Below are 25,787 nucleotides of genomic sequence, written 5' to 3' on the forward strand. Positions count from 1 at the left end.
CTCCACCTTGCTTGCTCTGTCCCCTCTTTCCGTGTGCCCTCGGTGCTCATTTTCTGGTCTGTCTTTTGTTTTCTGTTTGTTTTGCTTGGCAATTAATCATGGCTCGTAGTGGCTGCACTTCTTTAAAAACAAAGCCCCCCATGTCATTTAGACTAACCACCAAACTCTGTTTCGAAAGAAAAATTGGCCGTTTAGCTCAGCTGAGAAATTCGTCCATTTGAACTCTTGAACCCCTTGGAGTTCACGCCAATCCACAGTCACCCCGCGGTTTTTTGAGAGGCAGCCTCTCCCAGTGGCCCTGTGTGTGTGTGAGTGTGTGGTGTGTCCCTGTAAGATCCTGCACGCCTCTTAGGAGGGACACTTTTCAGAGAAGGTCCTCTCTCCGCTCACCTTTTGCCTTCTGATGAGTTTGCTTTGTATTAAACTGGCTTACGAGTACATCCAAAAAGTCGGGGCGGGGGGAGGGTGGGATTTGGGTCTTCTTCAGAATTTGAGTATTGGTCAATAATCCACAGCAGTGAAAACTTGATATTGATAATGGCTGAAGGGTGAAATCTTATCCAAGTCTGGTTTCCCACTAAATCTTTGCATGTTTTAATTCTACTTTGTTGTTTTGAAGATTCAGAATCACCAAGACATTTTATACCTGCTGACTATTTGGAATCCACGGAAGAATTTATTCGGAGGCGTCATGATGATAAAGAGGTAAATGCCATCTTGAAAATCTCTTAGCTCTTAGATAAAAATGTGAAGGAAGCGAACATTCTAGGCATCTGTCAGAGAGGTGACATGACCTAGAGAATGGGAAGCAAAGATTGGCGTCTTCACAAATGGCTTTTTATGCGGCATAAGCTCAATTGTTCCACTTTTCCAAAAAGTGGGACTGATTTCCCCACAGGCACTAGGTTCTAAATGCCAAGTCCCACTAGTGCCCCTGCGGGGGAGGTTCGCCACTGCATTCAGCACCGTGTGAAGGAACCCGCAGTTGGCTCCACTCGCTCACCCCCTCCCCAGTCCCTGCCTTATTATTCTCTACATCTGTCCCCAGTCCTGCCCACCCCTCTGTTGGCACAAAGCACAGTTCCTGTTGGGGAGGGTGCAGCAGGAAAAAGGAGACTGAAAAGTAACAAATAATGACCACCATGATACATTTTATAAAATAATTTGAAGAAGTTGCCTTTAACTCAGAAGAAGAAGAGCTACCCCCATAGATGCCGGGAAACCCCCACCAGGAACTTCCGGGCACACACCACTTCTAGCAGCAGCTGAAATGTCTACGCAGCAGTGGAATGACTGGGAAAAGAGCGTGTTCTCTTGGGATTTCAGAAGAGGCAGTTCTACGTATCAGCTAAGGGGGCAAAATCACAAGAGTCTGTTGTGATAAAGTCGTGTTTCGAGACATGGTTTCTGGACTTTGCATTCCCAGCAGGAAGGGTCCAATAGACTAAACCAGCTCCAGGGACCATTTTCCCGTGTCAAGTTAGGAGGTGGAAGAATTGCTTTGAGCCTGGTGCCAGGAGGAGAGAGTGCCCGTGTGTACACAGCTCTGTCCCTTTCCCTGTAAAGTCCGAAGCCCCTTTCCTACACTCAGTTTTGTTGAGTGGTGTCAGAGTTGAGGTGGATTTTCCTTCAGGATTTAGGGTAAAGCTGGCCTTGGGGGGCTGGATGATAATAGTCATTGCTGCTGAGACAAAAAGACCGTAGCTCTCCCCACCTGCAGGCATAATACGGACAGTATTCATTAAGACGGTATCTGTCCGGGGAAAGAAAGAAGGAAGCATGTGATATGCAGACTTACTTGTAAAAACAGATGAAAAACTCACAGTGAGGGTCCATCAGGCCACAGACCGTTTCACCTCTAGTAGCTGTCCCTGAGATACAAGGAAGAAGATGACATTCCATTTTCTTAGTATAAATACTAGTGTCCAACATGGAAGGCTTTGTGATAGGATCATGCCCACTACATGGGAGGCATATTTTACTTAGTTTTTTTTTTAGCAATTGCTGTATTACAGGGTGCATTCAGAAGGGGAGCATCTTGTTCCCTGAATAACACTGGCTCACAGTTGTGTCTTCATTCATGGTGTTTGGCTTCTCTGGTTAAACTGTGGGGACGATGGATTTGCTGAGGTCCGATCCAAGCACTGGGCTGGGAGCTTTGCTCCCTTTGCTGCCCACTTCCACTGATCTTATGTGACCGTGGCCTGAGCACCGGGGGTCACAGGAGCCTCCAACAGCAGTCCCTCCCCACTGCTACAGAAACAACTCACACTACCAGCTAATGGAGTGTCAGTCCTGACAGCTTTCTTTGCAAATACTTTATTACGAACATTGATGATCGTGGCATTGCAGAAAATGAGAACATGTCAGTCCTGGAAGGGACATTAGTAGGCCTCTAGCCAAGCCCCCTTGTGTTAGCCAGGAAAGGACTCCAGGGGGGTAGTGACTTGCCCGAGGTCACACAGCAAGTTAACTGACACCAGAGGCACAGCTAGAAACCAGGGCTCCACATTCCTGGGCCAGTGCCCTTTCAGTGGCGCTGGGCTTTGCAAAGCACTGTCTCATGTCTTTTCTCATGTAATCTTTATGACAACTTACCTGAGCACTGGACATCCCACAGCCATTTGAGAATTTGTTTCTTGATTATTTGTAGTCCCTGGTGACAAATGGGAAAATCAGGCTCACCATCCTTTGGGGCTGGGTGTCACGTGAGGCATTTAACTACCTGCTGGAAGAAGACTAATGCCTTATTGAAAATGCTAAGAATTACTAGGCCCCCACAATGCTTTTCTACAAGGAATGGTAATCCCAGGAATGTACGACCAAAATGGAATAAGAGAAAACACATTAAAATTCTATTCCATAGCGTCACTTCAATAGGGCATGAGGACATTTGGTAAAAGGCAACATTGTTTACTTATTTGAAAAAGCCTTTAAAAATAGAGGAAGAAAAGAGCCAGCCCTTAAAAATAGAAGTAGATGACTGTTGCCTTAATTTAGGAGAGCATAATTCTTCTAAACTGAGGTGTTTTTATTCCAAGTTCATCCTTTATATTTATATTCTACATCACTCCTTTAAACTCAGCCTCATTTCACCTACTGAAGAAGTAGTTATGTAAAAAGTACAGTAAGAAAGTAATTGATATTGTCAGTCACATAAATAGCCTTTGGTGTGTGTGCTAAGGCCTCCTAGACATTGTGCTCAGGAAAGGAGTTGGCCAGCCTAGGAGAAGGGGTGCCATAGTTTCTGAAATGGGCATCTCTACTCTGGAGCATATTAGAGTAATAGACCTAGGAAGCCCAAAAATGATCTAGTTGCCATAGATCCTGCATAGTAAGAGCCCAGATTCGGGTAGGAGGAATCAGCCAGCCCTGGCCCCACCATGGGAAGACACTGAGAACTCATCACTGCCTAAATGAGGTGAGGGCAGTACCCTCAGACCCCACCTCCAGCCCAGCATGCTTGTGGATGCTCCAGATACTCCCCCCACCCCCAGAGGGCCTGGATTTCGTGGCCATGTATTGGGGACAGGAGGCTTTTGGCTGAACCAGGAGACAGTTTCCTAGACTGTAACTGTCTGGAATTCATCCTTCCTCCGTGGCCCAGGGTTCCCCAGGTGTCTCCCACGTGGTGCCGTCTCCCTCCTCCACAGAGTATGTGGGCTGTGGCTACAGGGGGACGTGGTAGTTGTGGCCATTAAGCCCCTCTGACACCTGACCCTCAGCGTTTCCCCCCATTCACCCAGCAGCTTTTTCCTTAGTTGTTTTGTTGGCAGTTTTCCAACACCCTGGACCAGATGATTCACTGCCCATTTTATGCAATTTCATGGCAGAAACTTTTAGCGGACCAGAGACGACTTAAGCGTGAGCAAGAAGAGGCCGATATTGCAGCTCGTCGCCACACGGGCGTCATTCCGACGCACCATCAGTTTATCACTAATGAGCGCTTTGGGGACCTCCTCAATATAGACGATACGGCCAAAAGGAAATCTGGGTCAGAGGTCTGTTTTGGTTGCCTCGGTCTGCTGCTTGACCCAAAGCATTATTTGCCTTCCCTTAGCATTGCCTTCTGTAGGCCAAATTAGTTCTCCAAACGGCATCTGTCATCCTGGCTTCCGTAGGCTTGCTTTGGCTCTTCTGTGGCTGGTCATGGACATGAGTCCCATTATGTCCTGTGCTCTGTATGTTCAAGCATGCCTGGCTGTGGGACCGGGATCTGCTGGTGCACACCCCCCCCATGCATGCCTAGAGCATCGGCTGTCTTCACGAATCCAGTCCTCTACATCCTGCATTTTATCATGACACTGTGTTGCCTGTGTATTCTGCCTAGAAACCTTATACCTTAGCCCGTGTGTCTTAGTAGCTGTTGTGTGGGCAGTTAGAAGATTCTTCTTTGAAGAAATGGTTTCGTGAAACTTATTATAAAAGTTAGCAAGCAATGCATTGTTTACACCATTTCCCCAGGTCCCGAAAATCAGAGAATAATATTGTCGCTTAGTATTGTATGATGAATTAGTTGAATAAGGTGTTTAGTAGTGCTGAAGCCTCACTGAAAAATTTTGAAACCCAAGGAGTTTTGTGGTTAGGATATACCCACCGAGGGAAAGAGGGCTCTCTGAGAGACATTTCATTTGTTCCTTTAATTTTGACATTTCTCAGCTGAGATTACAAAACTTAATATAAAAGGCATGAAGAGAGCACAAACCTTTGAAGCGATTTTATCCAGGCCTTGGCCTCCTGCGCTCAGGCCAACATGTTGAAATTCTTATGCCGGCCAAACACTGCTGCCTGCGTCAGAGTATGTTTTGCCGTGGGACCCTAAGTGGTCCGCTAAGAATTAGCTCCTTCTGGGGAATTGTGTGTGTCTGGGGCTTGGGAGGCAGGGAGCTGGGGAAGTGACACCAAAGCATATACAGGTTTATAAATCTTTCAGTGTAATAGGAGCTTGATATTCATGTTTCTACCCTTTGAGAGACAGAGGCACTGGCTATTCTCATCAAATGGTTTGTTTTTTGTTTTGTTTTGAAAGAAATGTCTCTCTGTGACAAAGAGAGAAAAGAGAACCAGCATGAAAGAAAAGCAGGGAAAGGGAAGGATGCTCTACGGTGATGAAGAGAAAGAAAATATAATGAGGAAGAGGCAGAAGTTAGCAGGGGTAACTCCGATGCAAGGGAAAGGCAGCCCCCAGCCCTCAGCATTCCAGCTCCTCAGAACCACCCTGTTCCGAAAGCTTTGGTGATGGATTATCCTCATTCACAGGCCTACCTGCTTGTTAGTGATGGGGAAGAGGGGAATGGAACGCAAGGCACCATAGGGCTGCATAGATCCATGTATAGGAACATGCACACAGAAATGCAGCTGGGGCAGAACAGCCTTGGAGAGAGGCAGGCAAACTGCCTAACCCTCCCTGCCTCCCTTCCAGAGCACTGATTCTCAAACTTGGGTGCTCATCAGAATCTCCCAGGGGCTTGTTAAAATACAGATTGTTGGGCCCCATCCGCAAATATTCTAATTCTGGGGTGGGGCCCAAGGATTGCCTTTCTAGCCAGTTCCCAGGTGATGTTGATAATACCAGTTTAGAGACCCCACTTTGAGAATCACTGCCCTGGATGTTGACTGACAGACATGGGAGAACAGAGACCAACGAGTCCCAGGTGCACAGGGCTATGTAGAAGTACCCCAGGCCCACTGAGTACAATGTGGGTGACCAGTAATTCTGTGCAAGACCCCATGTGGAGGCAGAAATAGGACCCAGACTGTGCCTTTGGGAAGCTGGGAGTCTAGTGGGGGAGGCACCCCCATGACCTTGGTGTGTGCTGTGGGAGCCGGGGGAGGGGTAGATGGATCGGGCCTCAGGGAGACAGGTAGATGAAGAGGGAGATGCTACTTTGCATAGGCAACGATGACTCAGAATATGTCTTAACAGTTCCATGGAATCAGTGTTTTTCTCAACTTTGAGTAACATATGGATTCTGATTAATGGAAAAAAATTTGTTTTCACCAATCCCCAGTATTGGCCTAAGACAATTTACAAGTTAAATAGTTAATGACACACCTGCAAAACTTAATTAATTTAACCGATAGGTGAAATCCCTTTGCCTGAACTCAGTTGCCACGCAAAGTGTGAATATGGTGCTGTTTGGTACACATTTTTAAAGTCCCCACAGCTCTACAGCTGGCTGTCCTTGGGTAACGACCATCTTTTTTTTTTTTTTTTTTTTTGATTGGAATCACTGTGAAATTTTTGTCCTTACAATGTTGGTTATCTGGCCTTCTCTTTTGAACATGTCATTTATCATTAACTCCACATCCGCTCTTTTCTTATTTGCTTACGACAACTAAATTGTGCTCTTCGGTCACAGACGGACACAAATGCAGGCATTGAAATTGTGTGGCATTGATTGTAAAGTAGTCATTCAGTTGACCTCTAATACATATGTGAGCAGATAGATAGAGGCGAAACATCAACATGAAAATGCAAAAATAAATTCCTGTGGGGAATTCACCACCCTTAAGAAAATCCCTACAAGATCCCAGCTTGAGGAGCCTACTAATAAGGTACATATCACTGATGGGTTTAGGACCTAAAACTAAGCTTGATGGAGCTTTTTATTTATTTATTTATTTATTTATTTATTTATTTATTTATTTAAGATTTATTTGACACAGAGAGAGATAGCAAGAGCAGGAACACAAGGGGAGTGGGAGAGGGAGTAGCAGGCTTCCCGCCAAGCAGGGAGCCCAATGCGGGGCTCGATCCCAGGACCCTGGGATCATGACATGAGCCGAAGGCAGACACTTAATAACTGAGCCACCCAGGCGCCCCTTGATGGAGCTTTTAAATACCTTTTTTTTTTTTTTTCCTCACCGAGTCTCCCATTTTCCCCCTCTGCTTTGTCCTCTAATATTGAAGAGAAAGTATGTGAAACTGGGGAGAAATTACCCAAAGACCTTAACCCACGTCAGGAATTGAGATTTGATCTGAGGGATACTTGAGAGCCTCAGCCAACTTCAAAGCAAGGAAGTGATGGACGGAAGTATTTGAGGAATGTTATTTGTGCTCCTGAGTGACAGTAGATGAAAGTGAAGAGAAGACAAAGTCAAAGGAAGCTTTGTGTGTGTAGGAGCTAGAGGTCAGACCTGAGCATGCTTGTGGAGGGTTCTGGAGGGAGGTCGGTATGACTGAGTGACAGACTTGAGGAACTGGAGTCTGAGGAGGACTTCCAGGCCTGGGGGTCCAGAAGGAGAGGGCTACCCGAAAGGAAAGGAAGCTTTGGAGAAAGAGAATGAACTCAGGGCTCGCTTTGTCTGGCTTTTGGGATGATCTCACAGGCCAGGAGAAATCTACAGAGTCACAGATGATGTGAGAGGTGAATCAGGGTTTCGTCCACTTGCAGATCATAATTTAAGTCAGGAGAATAGGAGATGTCCCCCAAAGAGTAGGAATGTCTGAGGACTTCTGGCCGACTGGTGTGTGTGTGTGTTGTTTTTAATAGCCATGGTCAGCTTTGGGGAACCAGCGCTTCAGCTTTGGGACTTTTTGAAACATCTCTTCCCCAAATCTGGTCCTCCTTAGGGAGATTCTCATGCATGACATAGTTGATCAAACATTCATCTAATGTTCTGCTGAGGTCAGATAAGTGGAATTTTGCCCAGATTTCTCCACCAGAATGAACTAGTTAGAGTGAATTTTTCTGCTTTGCTTTCTGGAAACTTCTGAAAAATGTGTCCTTTTCATTGTACATAAATTGTGATTTTAAATTTTCACTGTTTCTTGTGTTTAGATGAGACCTGCCAGAGCCAAATTTGACTTTAAAGCTCAGACTCTAAAGTAAGTACTACCAATTTGTTTTTATAACTGTCTCTTTGAAACACAGTTCACTTGTAAAGAGATGGAGAACAACAATGATGATTAAAAACAATAATTTATAGAGTTTACTACGTGCCAAGCACCATTCAAGTTACTTACATGTGGTAACTGATTCAGCCATCACCAGAACCCTCTGGGGTTGGTGCTATTGTTATCCCTGTTACACTAATGGGGAAACTGAGAGGCTGTGAGGTTAAGGAGCTTGCCCAAGCTGGTCAGTGATAGACGCAGGGGGTTCAAACCCTGGCAGCTTGGTGCCAGAGCCTGGGCTCCTACCACTGTGCCACCTTGCCGCCTCCTATCCATGGACTCAGTTTGCTTGATGACGTGGTGGCTCAATCTGACCCATTCTTTCTATGGCAGGAACCAGAACCAGTATCTATAATGATAACTTCATTAGTTTTGCTACATCTTATGACATTCAGTGGTTGTGGGAACCCACAGGAAAGCAGTATGTTCCTCAAAAGGGCTAGCTCCATAAAATATTTCTCAAAAAAAAGTCTTCCATCCTAGCAAGGAGTCTAGGAACCACTGCACACTATGTCAATACCTCCCATGCCCCCTTCCTCCCAGACGGACTTTGCTATTGGCAAATGATGGCTCTAGAAGGCCCTCAATGAAGAAACCTGATTAGCTTATTTAACCCAGTGTTACCTAATTTTAGATGACCGGGAAGCCTTTCTATTCCATGGAAATTTGGAAAATGCTAGCAAGCCTGGGTTCTACGAGGAACCTGCTCACTTCCTATCTAATTATGGATTAAAATGGGCCATGAGTTGCCATTGGTAGCAATAACCAGCAGCCACCCCATTGCCCTGCTGATGGGAGGCCCCACATCTCCATTCTTGGTGATGAGAGGGGAAGCTCTCCATCACTGGACACTGAGTAATGCCATGGAGAAGGCTACTCAGCCATGATTCTGATCTCCTCCAACACAAAATGAGTGACCAGGCCACAGTCTTCAGACCTAGGCACAAATTCTGGTATGTTGGGTTTGATTGTAATCACTCCAGTCCTTTAGCTCATCAGCTAACAAGAGGTGGCAGTCTAGTGTGCTGGACAGATGGGCTCTAGAGTCAGGAAGTCCTGTGTTTGAGTCGTGACTGGGCCCCTTACTGTCTCTGTGACAGTGAGCAAGTCACCAACCTCCACCTCAAATTTCCAAATTTATAAAATGGACATAAAAATGCCACTCTTGCAGGGCAGCTGAGGTAATAGTTATAAAACATTTTGCATAATGTAGCAAAAGTCAGCATCTCCCCCCGCCCCTTCTTTTTAACCAGAGAGAAGATAACAGAGTTCTATAAATTAATTTTTAGTTTAATCAAATGGTACCTTTTCCCCCTTTCTCCTTTGAATTGAGAGAGGTCCCTATAATCATTGAATGGTATTGTGATGATAATCTTATATTTTCGGAGATTTCATTACAAAGTCAGAACAATTTTTTCCTTAGAGCAACTTTGTCCAATAGAAGAGGGGAGAAGGCTGATTGAGACAGAATTGTCACCATTTATCAACAGTGATAATGCTGGGGGTGCCTGGGTGGCTCAGTCAGTTAAGTGTCTGACTCTTCGGCTCAGGTCATGATCTCAGGGTCGTGAGATTGAGCCCCACGTCAGGCTCCCCACTGGGCGTGGAGCCTGCTTAAGATTCTCTCTCTCCCTCTGCCCCTCCCCACCCTGCACACACACTCTCTCTAAATAAAAAAAGAATTAAAATGGTGCTAATGTTGGAGAGAGGAGTCTACCGCCTGGCTCTGTGCTGTTACTACCCCTGGCTCCCTCCCAGAAAAGTTAATAAAACTTTTTTTTTTAAAAGAGTAAAGGACAGATCCATTGACTTGAGTCTTCTAAACGTCTTTAATCACTGGGTTCTACTTTTCTCCAAAGTATGTTACTCAAAAAAGTGTCCTGTAGGAGCACTCGAGTCAACAAAGTTAAACAGGTTTCTTACCCGCAGGACTTCTCTGAGCCTCTCCTGTGCTGATAATAGACATGGTGACACTCCAGAAAAGACCTGGAGAATATCGTATCAGTGCTTCTGGAACCTCATTACCACCAGACCTTGCGCTGTGGTTCTTTGGGAGATGGGCATGTGGTCCGCAGTGCAGGAAGGATGGCTGCAGACCTCTCAGCCGCCCCCAAGCTGACGTCCTCCTTGCTTACCTCCGGGGCCGTGACACTCCCACCTGCCTCTACAGCTGCAAGTCACTGAGGGTGGGAGAGCGTGGAGCATACAGATCTCCAGCAGGGGTGGATATGCTGAGGGTCCTGCACATCCACGTGTCCATGGTTGGGGAGTAAAGAGAGGAGGGGATTCAGACACCCCCAAGGAGAGCTATAGCAAAAAACTGGCCAGAAACATTCTCTCTTACAGAGACAAATGCCCTAGATCCCCTCCACGGGCCTCCTCAGGATTAGCATCTTCTCTACCAGTGCGACGCCACAAAGCCTGCCTTGTTCTTGCACTCAGCACAGTGCGGACTTGGTGTAAAGTCTTCCAGATGTGCCCCCATTGTTTAGCCAGCGCCCCTCACATAACCGTGCGGCTTCCTGGCACATTGCAGAGGAGACAGGCCCACCCCCTCCGAATTGCAGTCAGAGCCTTTCTTTCCATTGCTTTTGGTTTGATGCAAATGGAAAAGATCTAGGTCATTTTTTTTTTTAATTCAAAAAACTTCAAGTTACAGTTGTTATCCTCCTTTTCAGTTTTTGTTTTGCTTATAATTTATCTTTTCATCTTTTTTTTTTTTAAAGGAACCCTGGTTAGAGGTTAACAGCATCATTATTAAGGCCAGCAAAGGGATGGATGGAGATAGAAAAGTTGCAAAAATACATGAAGAACATTTTAAGGAAAATCCACTTTTCTTTCCAAGGTTCCTTTCCCATGTTGAAAAGGAAGTAGTGAATTCCCATTTCCTGAGTGCTAACTCTGTAACAGGCACCGTGCTGGGTGTTTTACTTGCAATTTGTTGCTACATCTTTCCAGCAAGTCTGAGTTAGCTCCTATTTTCAGATGAAGTATCTCAGAGAGATTACGTATCTCGCCCCAGGTCTCAGAGCTAGTAAATGATATAACTGGGCTTTAAACCCGGATCTGCCTGATTTCAGAGCTTTTCTGCTGCATGATGATAGACGGGTGGAGGATGATGTGGTGGGTGGCTAGCTGGCTGACTGGATGGGAGGTCACACGGATGTCAGTCTATCACAAGTAATTTGAGGGTCGTTTCAAGCAATGAAAGCATGCCTTGCTAGGGCATAGAAGGAGCATAGTGAAGACAGTGAAAGTATCTACAGGGAAATGTTTATCATCATTTACTGGACATCAGTTGAGACTACTGGGTGCATTGTTACGTGTTGCATAAATATTCTGAGCATAAGACCAGCATTCACAAAAAATACATTGAGAAAACCACGACAAACTCACACAGCCTGTGAGCACTTACACAGCCTGTGAGCACTTTGGAGTGCGGAGTCCTTTTGAAAGTTAATATCCATCCCACGGAAGACTGGAAGGATGCCAAAAGGGATGTAACTTACTGAAAAGTGAGGTTCTCCCTTCCGAATATGGAGGCCCCTCTTCTATGATTTGTCCCCTTTGACCTCACTCAGAGTCTCCTTTTGCTAAAAAATGGAGTGTCTTCATCTTACACATTTTGAGACATCTGCTAACATGCTCTGACCTTCTGTCAACAGGGAGCTTCCTCTGCAGAAGGGGGACATTGTGTACATCTACAAGCAGATTGATCAGAACTGGTATGAAGGAGAGCATCACGGCCGGGTGGGGATCTTCCCGCGCACCTACATAGAGGTACCATCCCTCCTTCTCTTTCCACAGAAGAGCCTGGTCATGCCCAAAGCACCACTCACTTACCAAGAACTTGTGTGTTTTTGTTTTTTTGTTTGTTTCCTCCCTTGCTCTCATCCCCTCGCTTTCTTCTCTTTTCCTTCTCCTCTGCCTCTTTCCCTTTCTCAGCTTCTTCCTCCCGCTGAGAAGGCTCAGCCCAAGAAGTTGGCACCGGTGCAGGTCTTGGAATACGGAGAAGCTATCGCTAAGTTCAACTTTAATGGTGATACGCAAGTAGAAATGTCCTTCAGGAAGGTAAGTACCCTCTCTTCTCAGCCCTGGGGCTCTGTTTGGATGGCCCTGTTCTCTCCAAGAGGGGGCGTCACGGCATATGGGATGGTGTCCCATACATACCCATGTACTAGTCTCGTGGTACCGTCTGTGCCCGAGAGATGTGCCCCATCAAGGATTGCATGAAGGGCAGGTGGAGAATTTTCTGAGGTGAGGCATTTAAAAAATAAACCCTAGGCTTTGTCAGGGTTTAATTAACATTAAGTTCACTGACTAACGGCAGTATTTCTAGAGTCTTAGACCTCTTCAGCCAACATTTTTTGAGCATCCAATGATGTGAAAAGTGGTTGTGACTAGGTTTTACAACATATTCCTATGGCCCAGTGAAGAAGAGCAAGTCCTTTGAAGCCAAAAGTCAACTTTTGGGGAGTTAAAGACTTTTCCAAGCCGCCCTTTGATCATCTGTAAAATGAAGACAAATGACCCTCTCTTAGAGCTGTTTTAAGAGGATCCAAGGAAACCACCTCTGTGAAGCCCACAGCATGATGCATGGCATCTAGTCGGTGCCCGCAAGGAGCTCAGTGTGCCCGCTTTGCACACGAGTGAGCTGTGCAGGGATGCCCTCCTTCCCTGCGATCAGATGCTCTCTTCCCGTGTCAGAACTCCCTGGCTTTACTGAAGTGTTATTAGTTACTAATTTTAGTGAGGATTTAGGGAAATGAACACATGCCTTAGAAAAAGATGGAACTACCTTATGGAAAAGAGAAGCACCCTACATGCCCAATATCGGGAGACCAGTAATTGAGTCATTATATGTGTGTACAATAGAACGGCCTGCAATGGGCCATTATGCTGTTGCTGCAATAACATTAAAACTGTAGAATTCTATTTGTTGAAAAGAAGGAGGTTTGTACTATGTCATAAAGGGTGAAAAAGAAGGTTGGAAAGGGGAATACAGTGCATACTCCATTTTCATAAGAAAAAAATATGTGCAAGTCTAATTCACATGAACAGAATTAAATCTGGGAAATACCTATATCAAAATATTAACTGTGGTTACCCCGAGAGATAATCTTCTGGGTAATACTAGTTTTCTGCTTAATGTTTGTGTTTTAACTTTTCTGTAGTGGTACAGGGAAAAAACAAAGTTCTAAAAAGGAAGAAAAAAAAAGATAACGCTCCAAAACCTTTGCTTTAGAGAAAACGGGATATCAGTTTTGTGATAAATGAGGCAAAACCCCTCCATTTGGCAGTTGGTTAGGGGGATGACTCTGACTTTCTCCTTTACTGTAATATTTGGAAACTAAGCTTCACTTCTCAGCCTCCAGGTAGCTCTCCTGCTGTCAGCACCTCATCTCCGTGAAACGGATTTTATCCGGGTCTAACAAGGAAGGTTTTTCTGGACAAAGGATGTGATAAACAATGAAGGATGGCACAGGGTGCAGGCAGGGGCCTCAGACCTGCTGAGGCGTGGTGGCACAAGGACCCTTCCTTGCATATCTTGCAGGGTGAGAGGATCATGCTGCTCCGACAGGTGGACGAGAACTGGTACGAAGGGAGGGTCCCAGGGACGTCCCGGCAAGGCATCTTCCCCATCACCTACGTGGACGTGATCAAGCGGCCCCTGGTGAAAAACCCCGTGGATTACATCGACCTGCCTTTCTCCTCCTCCCCAAGTCGTAGTGGCACCGTGAGCCCACAGGTACCTAAGCTTCTCATCCCTGGTCTTCACGTTCCTCACGACCAGTCCACACGGCCCCTCTGGGGTGGTTCTGCAGCACTGTGATTAGGGACCATCTGCAGTAATGCAGAGGATACACACCAGGGTTTGTTTTCATGCATACAAATGACACGTTTCGAGAACTTGGGAGGGAGAACTATTATCGTGGGGAAAGGAAAGAGCTTAAGGTGATGGCTCTGGGGATAAGATGATTAGGGCAAGAGAAATGAGAGACTTGAGCAGTTGGCCCAAAACTGTATAGGAGCAGCCTACCCTGGGGGAAGCTGGTTGTCTGGGGACCACCAGTGTCCCATACATACCATGACCCAGGATGGTTCTTTTCCATCATCTTTTCGGTCAAGGCTGGCCTGCAGAAGGCAAAGATTGAAAGAGAGATTATCACGTTCTCATCCTCAGACATATGGACCAGATCCAGAGTATTCTTTGCAAGTAAGAAACCAGGCTGGGAAAGAAACGTATAGCATCTCTGTCTACACTGGGCCGAGAGGAAGTAGGTTTATAGGCATAGTAAGATGTTTGCATCCCTAAACATTAATTATGAACAGACTTGTTTTAAAAAATATAAATTATTCCAAACCCATCCCCACTTCCCCAAAGCCAAGAAAGAATTAGGACCTTGGGTTCAGAAGAGGCATGGTGGGGTGACTTCCTGTGAAGACCACTGACCATACCACCGTGGTAAGTTGTAGGGAGAATGGCCAGAGGCGTGAGAGCAGAACCCGGACCTGGACCCGGGATGACACTTGGGTGGTGCCTCTTTTCTGTCATCCTCTCATCATTTCCTCTTCTCCCACCTGCCCACCCCTGACCCCAGGGATGGTTCCTGGCAGAAAGCATTAGACGGGCTGACCCGGGGCTCCTGCACAGCGAGATCCATCTCCTGCGATCTCATGGGGAGAGGGCATGGGGTCAGTGCAGGCCTTTCTGCTTCCTAGTAATTTGAGTAACTCAGCGAGATTCTTCACTTGACTGTAGCCAAGCACAACTGTGAAACAAGATGACTCCACTGCTCGTACCCCTGTCTGGAAGGCTCTTTGCTGAGAACTCTAGAGAGAATAAAAGCCCACAGAAGGGGCAGGGCAGTGGCAGGGCACCTTTGTTCCTTCGTGGTGGTGGGTCAGGGCCTCTTCGGTGGCAGCGGGGGTGGGGAGGGGTGGGGTAGGATGGGGGCCTTCCAGTGTGTCCCTCTGAAAGTCTGATTCTGCAAACCGGGCCAGCGCCATCTGTAACCGCCCCAGTGGGCCCCTTCCTCCCACCTCCGTACCACTCGCTTCGCCCGCCCCTCCTCCACCACCGGCACACGCCGTGCACACACACACGGTACGCGCACACGCAGGCACCCACGTCCCACTTTCTCTCCAACCTAACCAAACGATTTCATTTTTTTGGACACCAGAGTGTCCTTGCCCTCTGCATTTCATTCTTCTTTGTATATCCCTTGTGATTATTTTCCTCCTTTCTTCTTTATGCTGACACTTGTACCTTTTGCTTCTTTCCTTTGTTTTCCTCTCTCCTTTTCTTTTTAAGTTTGCCAGTCACAGCAAGCTCATCATGCCAGCCCCCTCATCCCTGCCCCACTCCCACCGAGCCTTGTCCCCCGAGATGCACGCTGTCACCTCTGAGTGGATCTCCCTGACTGTTGGGGTCCCAGGCAGGCGGCCTCTGGCCCTGACCCCACCCCTGCCTCCTCTGCCGGAGACTTCTGTCTATAACACCGACCACCTTGCCTCGTGGGCAAGGCCTGGTTCCTCTCTGTCTCTCAGCCTTCCCTATTCGAGCTGGTCTGATCTTTCCACCCCACGCTCGATGGCTTCCCCGCTGGCCCTGCCTCCCCCCCACAAAGCTGCCTCCTTGGCACATGGTGCCCCCACCTCCCTTCACGTCAACGGGGACAGTGGTGTCCACGTGCCACTGCCAGGTGTCCGCCAGGATAGCTTCTCGCAGCTGCTGCCGGGGAGCTCTGATAGGGTCATCTCGGAGCTCAGCAACGCCTTTAGCAGCCAGGGTAAGCGGCAGCCAAGGCGAGAAGAGCGCGGACAGTGTGAGAGGAGAGCAGAGCGGGAGGCAGGTGAGAGATGCCCCGGAGCACCCAAGATCTCTAAGAAGAGCTGCTTGAGACCTTCAGACGTGGTCAGGTGCCTGAGCGAGGAACAGAGACTCTCAGATCTCCACGCGCCCGAGGAGAGCCGGCCCGGCAGGCCCCCGGGTAGCCCTTTGCCGGGAAGGGAGACTGAGCAGACAGACCTGCATAGAGGTGGCGAGCAGGCCAAGAGGAGGGCCGCTCGGAGTGCTGTGAGCCAGGTAGGCCTGCAGCTTGACCGCATGTGCCTTGGCAGGGTGGGCTGGACGTCTCACCCGTGGCCCGTCTACCGCGGCCCCACGGATGCCGGTGAGAGCCCTTCGCTTGCCTTGGGGGCAGAAATAGTACCCAGGAGGGAACGGAGGGGCCATCGATTAAGGTACCAGCCTGGGGGCAGTTGGAGGCAGAGGGTAGTCAGCACTCTCGCCTCTTGAGGCGATTCAGAAGTCACTCCCACTTTGGGTGCCTCCTGGCCTGGTGCCAAAGCCCCACGAGAAGGAAGGCCTTCCTCATGTCCATTCATGCCTCGGAGACTTCCCTTGGTTTGCTCTAACACAGCTGAGAACACCAGGCTTCAGTTTGGCTCCGTGTGGTTTGGTTTGGTGTGAGCTGCACTTTGTTTCCGTAACGCGTGGCACTCTGCCAGTGCTCAGCTCTGTCAGGTCTCCGTCCCGTCTTGTGTTCGTGTGGGAGCACGGGGCTTTTGTTCACTGGTGAACAAATGCATTTTGGTCCTAAGGAGGTGCATGCAGGCCCAGCGCTGGGGCCCCAGCAGGTACGGGGTCCTTGAGTGGGCACACCAGGTTTTTAGGTCACTGTCCCATTTTCTCTCTGGGTCAGCTACAAAGATTTCAAGGACCAGAGTGGCCTTAGGGTGTTTGAGGGCTGAAAAATTGGGCATGGGGATGAGGACAAATGTGGCAATTAGGTCATGACTCTAATTTTGGCAATGCTGTTTAGTACCCTAAAAGTCAAAGACTTCGGGCAGTTTCTCCAAAGTAGCTGGGGTTGAATGCCGGTTTGCCTCTCAGCGTCTGTGACTGGGAGTCACTTCCCCTCTCTGAGCCTCACCTGGAGAACAGGCTCACCGTGTGGTTGAGAGGGTTCCACGGAGGAATGCGTATGAAATACCCCGTGCGGGGACTGGGAACAGAACGTGGTCAGCACTTTGGAAGCTCTCCATGTTGGGCGATCTGGAGCTGCTTCTGGAACTGAGAACATCCTAGAATGCCTTTAGTATCAGGTGCAATTCTTGAAGAAGCCTCATTTATTGTTTACTGTGTACAATGCCCGCAGTAGACTCCGCCCGATGCTCAGACCTGCCATCCTAGTTTTTCTCTAAAGTCACTCAACAAGTATTTATTTCGGGCCTATAGACACCACTCTGCAGCAGGGCAGGGGACTGGGGTCAGTGCCTCCCTGCGCTGGATGAGCCCGTGTTCCAGCAACAACACAGACACAGTGGCATCATGACTGCAGTGACAGAGAAGTGCTCAAAGACCACAGGAGCTCAGAGGCCGGAGACACAGACGAGGCCAGACCTCTGGCCCCAGCCTAATGGTTAGGAGCAGAAGATTGCTTTCCCCGGGAAGAGCAGTGTGGGATAGTGATAAATAATCAGGCCAGCGAGCCACAGTCTTCTCTGTGCAAAGTAGGAGTAAAAGTGGTCTCTCCTTCATAGGGTAGTTGTAAGGATTAAATGAGCTAAGAGTGATGGCTGGCCTGTGGGGAGGCTCCATAAAGTGGATTGTTTCTCCAGCTCTGAGCATGGGGCCTAGGGAAAATAGCAGAACCTGGTCCCAGAGCAGGTGCTCCTGGAATGTGGAAGAGAAGGGTGGGTCCAGCTAAGCAAAGAATAGTTGGTTGGGGAGAGATGGTGAAGGGGCTAGCTGAAAAGAATTCAAGGTCTCTGACGTGGGAACAGTTCTGTAAACGTCCTAAGTCAGCTCACAGTGCCTGGAGACCTCATTGTTGTCAGCCGTGAGTCATCAGCACAGCCTGATTCCAGGACCCAGTGTGTACAGGAAGTGCGCATAGTGCGGGAACTCCGGGTGAGTTGAGGGGTATATACTTCCCGCTTCCTAATGGAGGACGGGGCGGGGCGGGGGGGGGGAGGTAACTGGCAACACGGAAAGACAGGCCCGTTGAAAATTGGTTTTCCTTTCTTGGTGGGCCTCCAGAACCCAAGTGTACCACTTCCTGTTCCCGCCCTTCCTCCTTCTCTTCCAGCGCCAGCCCCTTCTCCATGGGTGTGCCCGGCCCTGGCCCCGGCCTTGCTCCCTGCTGAGAGCTGGAAGGTTGTGTGAAGGGGGCCCCTGCCCCCATACCTCCCTCCCAACACCTCTACTTTCCCCTCCTGTGACTGGGAACAGGAGCCAGCCACTCACGGAAGGGGGACTTGCAGAAGCTCCCCACCCCTTGAGGCCCTCTTTGGGGTGACAGAGCTAAAGATGGAAAGGACTTCAGGGACAACTGTTCTTTGGTGGCCTGTGAGCTTGCTGTGGCCTCAGGCTGTGTCACTTATTTGGGTAAATGCATTCCAGACCAGCGTGTGTGATCAGGAAAATCGCCAGTCACTGTTCTCCTTGCTGTGGGGAACTGAACAAAAGTTCAATTTTATGATAGTTTTTAGGAAGCTAGGTTGAATATCTGACCAGTAAGTAGAGGGAATTTAGTGGAGTACCTTAAATGAAAAGACATTCTAAAATGTTAGGATCTTTTCTTCTTTCATTGCTAATATATCGAAGGCCTCATGTGATCTGGCCATTTCAGACAGCAAGCCGGCTTCGCCTTCCACAGCCTCCCTGCTGGCTTGCCTCGATAATTCCCACCTGTCCTTCACTTCTCCACTTAAATGTTACTTCTTCCAGGAAGCCCCTCCTGACTGCTTCCCCCTGCCCCTGCAAGACTGGGTTAAGTGTTCCGACTTTGTGCGTCCACGGCCCTGGCACCTGATATGGGGGATCTCAGCTCTATTGTCTTCTTACCTTCGCTTGTCTGTGTCGCCATTAGAGTGTTAGCGCCCTAAGGTCAGCAACCATGACACCTCATATATGGAAGGTACTCAATAAATACTTGTTGAGTGAAAGAAGAGATAAAAAAGTGACTGACCCCAATTAAAGCTATGTATGATCTCCATTGCGAGGGGCGGGGGGGTAAGATAATTATATATGAAATCCAAATCAAAACCTCAATGAGATAACCACCTCACACCAGTCAGAATGGCTAAAATTAACAAGTCAGGAAACGACAGATGTTGGCGGGGATGTGGAGAAAGGGGAACCCTCCTACACTGTTGGTGGGAATGCAAGCTGGTGCAACCACTCTGGAAAACAGTATGGAGGTTCCTCAAACAGTTGAAAATAGAGCTACCATACAATCCAGCAGTTGCACTACTGGGTATTTACCACAAAGATACAAATGTAGGGATCCGAAGGGGTACGTGCACCCCAATGTTTATAGCAGCAATGTCCACAATAGCCAAACTGTGGAAAGAGCCAAGATGTCCATCGACAGATGAATGGATAAAGAAGATGTGGTATATATACACAGTGGAATATTATGCGGCCATCAAAAGGAATGAGATCTTGCCATTTGCAACGACATGGAACTGGAGGGTGTTAATGCTGAGTGAAATAAGTCAGTCAGAGAAAGACATGTATCATATGACCTCACTGATATGAGGAATTCTTAACCTCAGGAAACAAACTGAGGGTTGCTGGAGTGGTGGGTGGGAGGGATGGGGTGGCTGGGTGATAGACATTGGGGAGGGTTATGTGCTATGGTGAGCGCTGTGAATTGTGCAAGACTGTTGAATCACAGATCTGTACCTCTGAAACAAATAATGCAATATATGTTAAGAAAAAAAAAGAAGATAGCAGGAGGGGAAGAATGAAGGGGAGTAACTCGGAGAGGGAGACGAACCATGAGAGACGATGGACTCTGAAAAACAAACTGAGGGTTCTAGAGGGGAGGGGGGTGGGGGATGGGTTAGCCTGGTGATGGGTATTAAAGAGGGCACGTTCTGCGTGGAGCACTGGGTGTTATGCACAAACAATGACTCGTGGAACACCACATCAAAAACTAATGATGTATGGTGATTAACATAATAAAAAAATTTAAAGAAAAAAGATATATATATTAATATGTATATTATTATATATATAATTATAATGCAGACAGGGAAGGAGAGTCAGATAGTTCACCCTGAACGTTCAAGATGAGAAAGAATAAGCAACAGGAGGGAGAAGGTGGCGGTCTGGTAGACTTTGTAAAGAAAAGTGGCATTTGACATGGGGCTTCAAGCACAGGGAGGTTTATAATAGGTGAACAGCAAGAGGATGTCAATTAAGGCAAGCAAATAACCCAGCCAAGACCCACAGGTGGGAACAGGAAAGGGGGTGCGGGGAATTGTGAGCTTTGGGTGAGGCTTAGGAGGTCCCCAGGTGGATGGAAGAGGGGAGTCTGGGGAAGGGGCTGGGAACAGAGCCGGGAAGCACGTAGACACCCACCAGCAGCGTCTAGTCACCTTCCTCACAGTCACGTGCCCCTTGTGAATCAGTTGTCAAACTTCCCTATTTGGTGCTAAGTCCCTGCGTGGCTGCTTCCTCCCCCCTTCGTCACCTGTCCAGCCCCACCCCTGCCGCCCCCAACTCTCTGTGGGTGGATGAACACTGGTGAAAGGCTTTGGCTTTTCACTCCTTTGTAGACTCCCAGACTGAAGTCACATTGGGTCAGTTGCTCATGTTTTTAGGTGTGTGTTCTTTAGACAGTGGAAGGCGTGAAGGAAGGGTAGGGCATGTTTAGGGGAACCACGATGTCATGGGGAGAACCCTGTGCTGGAAGTCGGGATCCCCGGGCTCTGGCCCGGCACTGCTGTTGGCCTGCTGTGTGTCTTTGGATGAATCACTTCCTTTCTCTGGGAGCCTCCTCATCCATAAACAAAAGATATAGACAAGAGAACTGAAGGTCTTTTTAGCATTGATGTTTTATGATTAGCTAAAAATCCTGTGTGAATAAAGGGAAAAAAGAAACAAATGCAAAATTTTAAGAAGGGGGTTTATTATTAAACCTTCAGACCTTCACAATTGAAAAATGAAAAGTTTTCCCTTGGTTTGGGGGGTGTGCTAGGACAAAAACATGCATACAAACAAAATGCCCGAGAGTTCAGAATTATCAACCAAATTCTTGGATTCTGTCGTGCATCATTTTGGCCAAGAAGGATTAGGGTGATCAAGACCGTGAAGGGGAAGATCATCTTACAAATCTCAGTCATTAGCATCATCAGCGGTTTACTGAGCTTTCCCAAGAGAGAGGCACCATTTGCTGACTGGCATCCAGCCTTGGTTTTTAAGAGTTCCTACAATTGGCATGAGAGATCCTCATAGAATTTCTGAATTAGGAAGAGTCTTTACAAATCATCTACTCCAGTGACTTGTAACCTTTTCTGGATCACAGAACTTTTGAGAATCTGAGGTCAGCTGAGGACTCTGGGCCAGTAGTCTGGGGACGACAAGGGGAGCACACACACAATTTTGCATCAAGTTTCAGGAGATCCACACCTGAGTCCATCCAAGAGCTTCCTGGGAGTCCGTGCCCCCCAGGTCAAGAGCCCCTAGTCTATTCTACTTTTATGATGAGTTGAGAAAAGTGACAAAAACTTTTGTGATACTTGTTTGGGTCCCAAAGGGAAGGAAGCCAATCAACAATAAAATCAGTATTCGGGAAAGCCATTTATCCTCAGAGCGTCTGAGAAGCACCAGAACAAACTGCACAGCCTTAGAGAAAGGCGAGGAGAGAATGCTGCTCAGGTGATGACAGAAACAGGCTTTGGTGGATTCAGAGGGAATGCCCCTTACTGTGTGGAAGCTAGCTTTGTTCCCAGAAAGGTAACAAAGACATAGTCCTGCTTTGAGCATGGAAATTAAGGAAATCAAACGTGGTAAGATAACCCAACTAAAAATGGGAAACGTTTTCCTTTGACTCACTCAGAAAGGAAATCTCTAATAACAATTTACAGGATGGGGAGAGGCGTTGGCTGCAGTTCCAAAAATAACCAGCAGGTGTTCTCTCAACACCTGAGGTAGGGAACTAAGACCTCAAGTTGAAGTGTCCACCCCTCAGAAGGCGTTAGGAGCAATGGTAGGTAGCCATAGCAACCATCATGCCAGCTACAGAGTACTCCCTGAGGCGACCTCCTGATCGGTGACCTTTCCAGCTACTCTGATGTGTCCCTCGGGCAGAGCTCAAGCTCAGAGAATCAGGGTGTAGTGGGATGCCCAGGGCTCGGGGTCTGAGAGCCTGGGGTTCACATCCTGGCTCTTCAGTTCCCAACTCACACATATTGGGTCTTAGTTTTGTAGGGTGAGGTAAACGTGGACCACCTTGTTGAGTTACGAGGATGAAATGAGAGGCCATGGAGATGAACACGCCCAGCACAGAGCCTGTCACTAGGACTCAGTAAATACCTGTTACGTGATGCTGATATAACAGGGCAAAGAAACAGAAGCAGTTTGCTTTATCCTCCTACCCCATTCCACCTAAGAGAAGAAGATGAGGGTGTGGGGTGGGGGCGGGCAGGGAAAAGAAGAAAGTAGAAGATAAGCTGGAAGAATCCTTCCACTTTGTGTTCCACAAATCTGGAATTTAGAAAACTGAGAATTTGCGTTCTGTAACTTAGTGCTTAGTCCCTGTTCTCTCTCACCTCGAGTATGAAGGTGTCCTCTTGGAAAGTTTTTGCTTTCTTCATCTTTGAATACATATTTGCCATTTCTCTGATTACCTTAGGAAGGAAACAGACCACACACTACAGACCATGACGAGAAGGCTGAGTGTGAGTTTAGCATTGTAATCAGATTCGAGTTACGACAAAGTAATGTGTTCTCTGAGGAGCAGTCTGCAAGGAAGGGGATTGTGTCTAGGTGGGAAACAGTCGAACCGATTGGCTGTAATTTGTTTTATGTTTAAGCTGGGATCTTTTTCTTAATAAACGCAGGGAGAACTTGGTCCTGTTGTAAGGGTCCTGTGGAGGTGTTCTAGAGCTGAAAGCCAGGAACCCAAATCATTCAGGCCTCTGGCTCCTCTGGCCATTTGCCTGTGGTGTTCCCAGAGCTGCAAATCTGCTACCATGCAGGGCAACCCCTCGCCTCCCACAAACTGCCAGAGGAAGCCCTCCGTCCACATCTAGAGGCTGCAGTCAGAAGCCCTCTACCCAGTCCTCAGGGGGCTGTGAGTGGGGTGCCCGCGTTCTTAAGCCAGGTCAGCTCCTGCCCCCCCCAGACCCTAGTTCTCAAGTCATAGGATGCGTGCACTCTGTCTGACCCTTATGTTAGAACCTCGGAGCCGAAAAGGATGTTTATGTAAATCATGTCCAATCCTCTTATTTTACTAAGAATTTGAAATCCAGAGAAATTCAACATTTTGCCCAAAAGACAATGAATTAGTGTCATAGCCTGGCCTGGAACCCACTTTTCCTTGCACCCAGTCTGGTCTCCCCCTGGAAGCCAGTATGGGTCACCAGAAAGAGAAGTGGGGTGGGGTCTGAGCAGATGACAAGATAGGTATGTGCAGTGGGTTGAGGAATGTCGTTTCTGAGCAGGTTGGGGGTAGAGGGGAGGGTAGGAGGGCAGAAGGGACCTGTGATGCTTCCAGGGGCTTGGGCCACTCTGAGGTTGAGGTCCTTGTTCACATCTTGTTCACATCTCCAGGACTTCCTGCTGTTTACCCTGTGGAGAGTTTATTTGGGGTTTCAAGGCTTTGGCACACACCCAAAGCTGGAAGAGAATGCTTACTAACTCCTTGGTGGCACCAGGTGTTTCGTGGATCCAGAGGGATTAATAGCCCCAGGGAGGCCGGGGTCACATTCCTGGGGGTCTTCTGTGAACTGCAGATAGAAAGGCAACAGAGCAAGGATTCATGCAGGATTGCTCACTTGGAGAGAATAAAACTGGCACTCCAGGCCAAGGGGGACAGTTTGTGAGTGTGTGTGCAAATATGGATGCAAAGCAGTTTCTGGATCAGCAACTAACCCCTGCTTACTGTTGGGGGGGGGGGCGGAGTGCAGCCTGTGTGTTTGTGTGTGTGTGTGTTGGTCTGATGGCTGTTTTTCTAAACATGTGGAAAAAAAAAAAAAGCTGGTGTGTATCTCCAAGAGTTTGAAATGTACTTGGCATAAGATAATACTCTCTTTATTCTTAACCCTGGATGAGGTCGTAGTTAGAACTTTGTCTACTTTTAGCCTTAAGTACGGGCAGGGGAGGGTTCAGAGTAGCACCATCCAGTAGGAATATAATGTAAATCACATATGTAATTTAAACTTTTCTGGTAGTAAGATGGAAAAAGTGAAATTAATTTTAACAATATATTTTATTTAGTCCAACATATCTAAAGTAGTATTTAAACTATTAATATAATTACATGATAGTATATAATCAATCTATTAATGATATAGTTTACAGTCTATATTTTATGCTAAGTTTTTGAAATCCAGTATGTATTTTTATATTTACAGCACATTTCATACTGGCCATAACTCAAGTGTTATTGGCTACCATATTAGACAGCATAGATTCAGAGGAAGAGATACAGAAAGCTATACACAGTTAGAAAGGGGGCTGGGAGCGGGGGGCACCTGGGTGGCTCAGTTGGTGAAGCGTCTGCCTTCAGCTCAGGTCATGATCCCAGGGTCCTGGGATCTAGTACCATATCAGTCCCCTGCTCAGTGGGGAGCCTGCTTCTCCCTCTCCCTCTGTCCCCCTGCTCGTGCTCACTCTCTTTCTAAAATAAAATAAAATAAGAGAATAGGGCCAGGGAAAGAAAAATATATGCCAAAGGAAAAAAATTTGAAGGTAAATAGCCTTCAAAGTGAAGGGCGAATCCCTGCCTCGGATATCAGTGGTCTCCATCTCCCCTGAGGGTCCACATGCTGCACACACCTCCCCCAAAACTGGTTTCTATCCCAACTATATGAAATGTTCGATTTAAATGTAAGAAATGCATTTCAAACAGGAAGAAATTGAATCTTAGCTAATAGGATAAATGTTTATTGCTTTTGTCCTTCATTCCACAAACTGTGAGTACGGAGTCCATTCATCCTTACCTTTCGGGGATGACTTAAGTTTATACTAGATGTCAACTTTGTCTAGATGTGAAGCCGATGATGACGATTATCTGATTTGGATATGGCCTGAGACCAAGGAAGATATTAGCTGGGTTAGTACCCCTTCCGGTACTTTGCATCCTTGAGTTAAGGACTGGACCATATCTGTTACCGCACACTGTACCTTTTACATAAAGAAAAAGTATTCAGGAAGAGAAGCGACTGCACCTCTTGTCACAAAGGGCAGAAGCCAGGTGTTGCTATGGTCATAGCTGTCCCAACAGGACTCGAGAGGAAGGTGGTGTAAGTTGGTTAGACACTGAGGACTCAGTATTCGGTGGCTTTGTCACCCTGTGTAAATCTTCACACTTCCTTGAGCCTTAAAATTCCTTTTCCACCCTAAGTCAAAAGGTTAGTGTAAAAGTCAGATGAGGTAACGGATCTCTGTGTGCTTTGAAACTGTTGTTTGTTTGTTTTTAAGTGCTTTGCAAAAAAGAGCTAGTGAAATATTCAGGTCCTTTTTACTATATCTGATGTAACAAACCTCTTTTAAGCACCAAATATTTGCTTGATGATCGATTCTAGTCACTCCTTTTAGATTAAATTCATTGAAAGATGCTACAGGACTTCTGTAAGCTATGGACATAATGTGAAGAGGTGGTCCACATCCTCTCTTTGTCCTGCATTTGACCCAAGGTCATTAGACCACCAGCCGCAGTTTGGAAATATTTTGGTTATTATGAGAACTTTCATTTTCATGAGGTATGACCCACACTGATCAGTCTTGACCCACTCTAGCCAAAGAATCTCAGTGAAGGGTAATTAAGGTCCTCTACAGCCTTAGTCCCCCATATTGATCTGTGGACCAGCATCAGGGGCATCACCAACAGAATTGTAGAGTGTCGAGGGCACGTGATGGAAT

The 25,787-nt window shown here is 47.3% G+C and overlaps 1 protein-coding gene across 5 annotated transcripts in view; it reads left to right on the forward strand.

The window, feature by feature from the left end:
- The window catches only part of SORBS1 (sorbin and SH3 domain containing 1), a 224,657-nt gene that overhangs the window by 187,652 nt on the left and 11,218 nt on the right, over window positions 1–25,787 (forward strand). For 2 of the 5 annotated variants that reach the window (XM_028098740.2, XM_028098741.2), the window contains 6 exons: window positions 620–705; window positions 3,834–4,001; window positions 7,785–7,831; window positions 11,566–11,680; window positions 11,846–11,971; window positions 13,455–13,649. In XM_028098740.2, the coding sequence (XP_027954541.1) occupies window positions 620–705; window positions 3,834–4,001; window positions 7,785–7,831; window positions 11,566–11,680; window positions 11,846–11,971; window positions 13,455–13,649 (737 nt within the window). Of the gene's footprint in view, window positions 1–619; window positions 706–3,833; window positions 4,002–7,784; window positions 7,832–11,565; window positions 11,681–11,845; window positions 11,972–13,454; window positions 13,650–15,215; window positions 15,990–25,787 lie in introns of all 5 variants that reach the window. The other 3 variants (XM_028098742.2, XM_028098743.2, XM_088020097.1) reach the window with 2 other exon arrangements.

This window comes from Eumetopias jubatus, unplaced genomic scaffold (genome assembly GCF_037043125.1).
Source record: "Eumetopias jubatus isolate StellerSeaLion01/CBP00866 unplaced genomic scaffold, mEumJub1_p1.0 scaffold_17, whole genome shotgun sequence".
Lineage (NCBI taxonomy): Eukaryota > Metazoa > Chordata > Mammalia > Carnivora > Otariidae > Eumetopias > Eumetopias jubatus.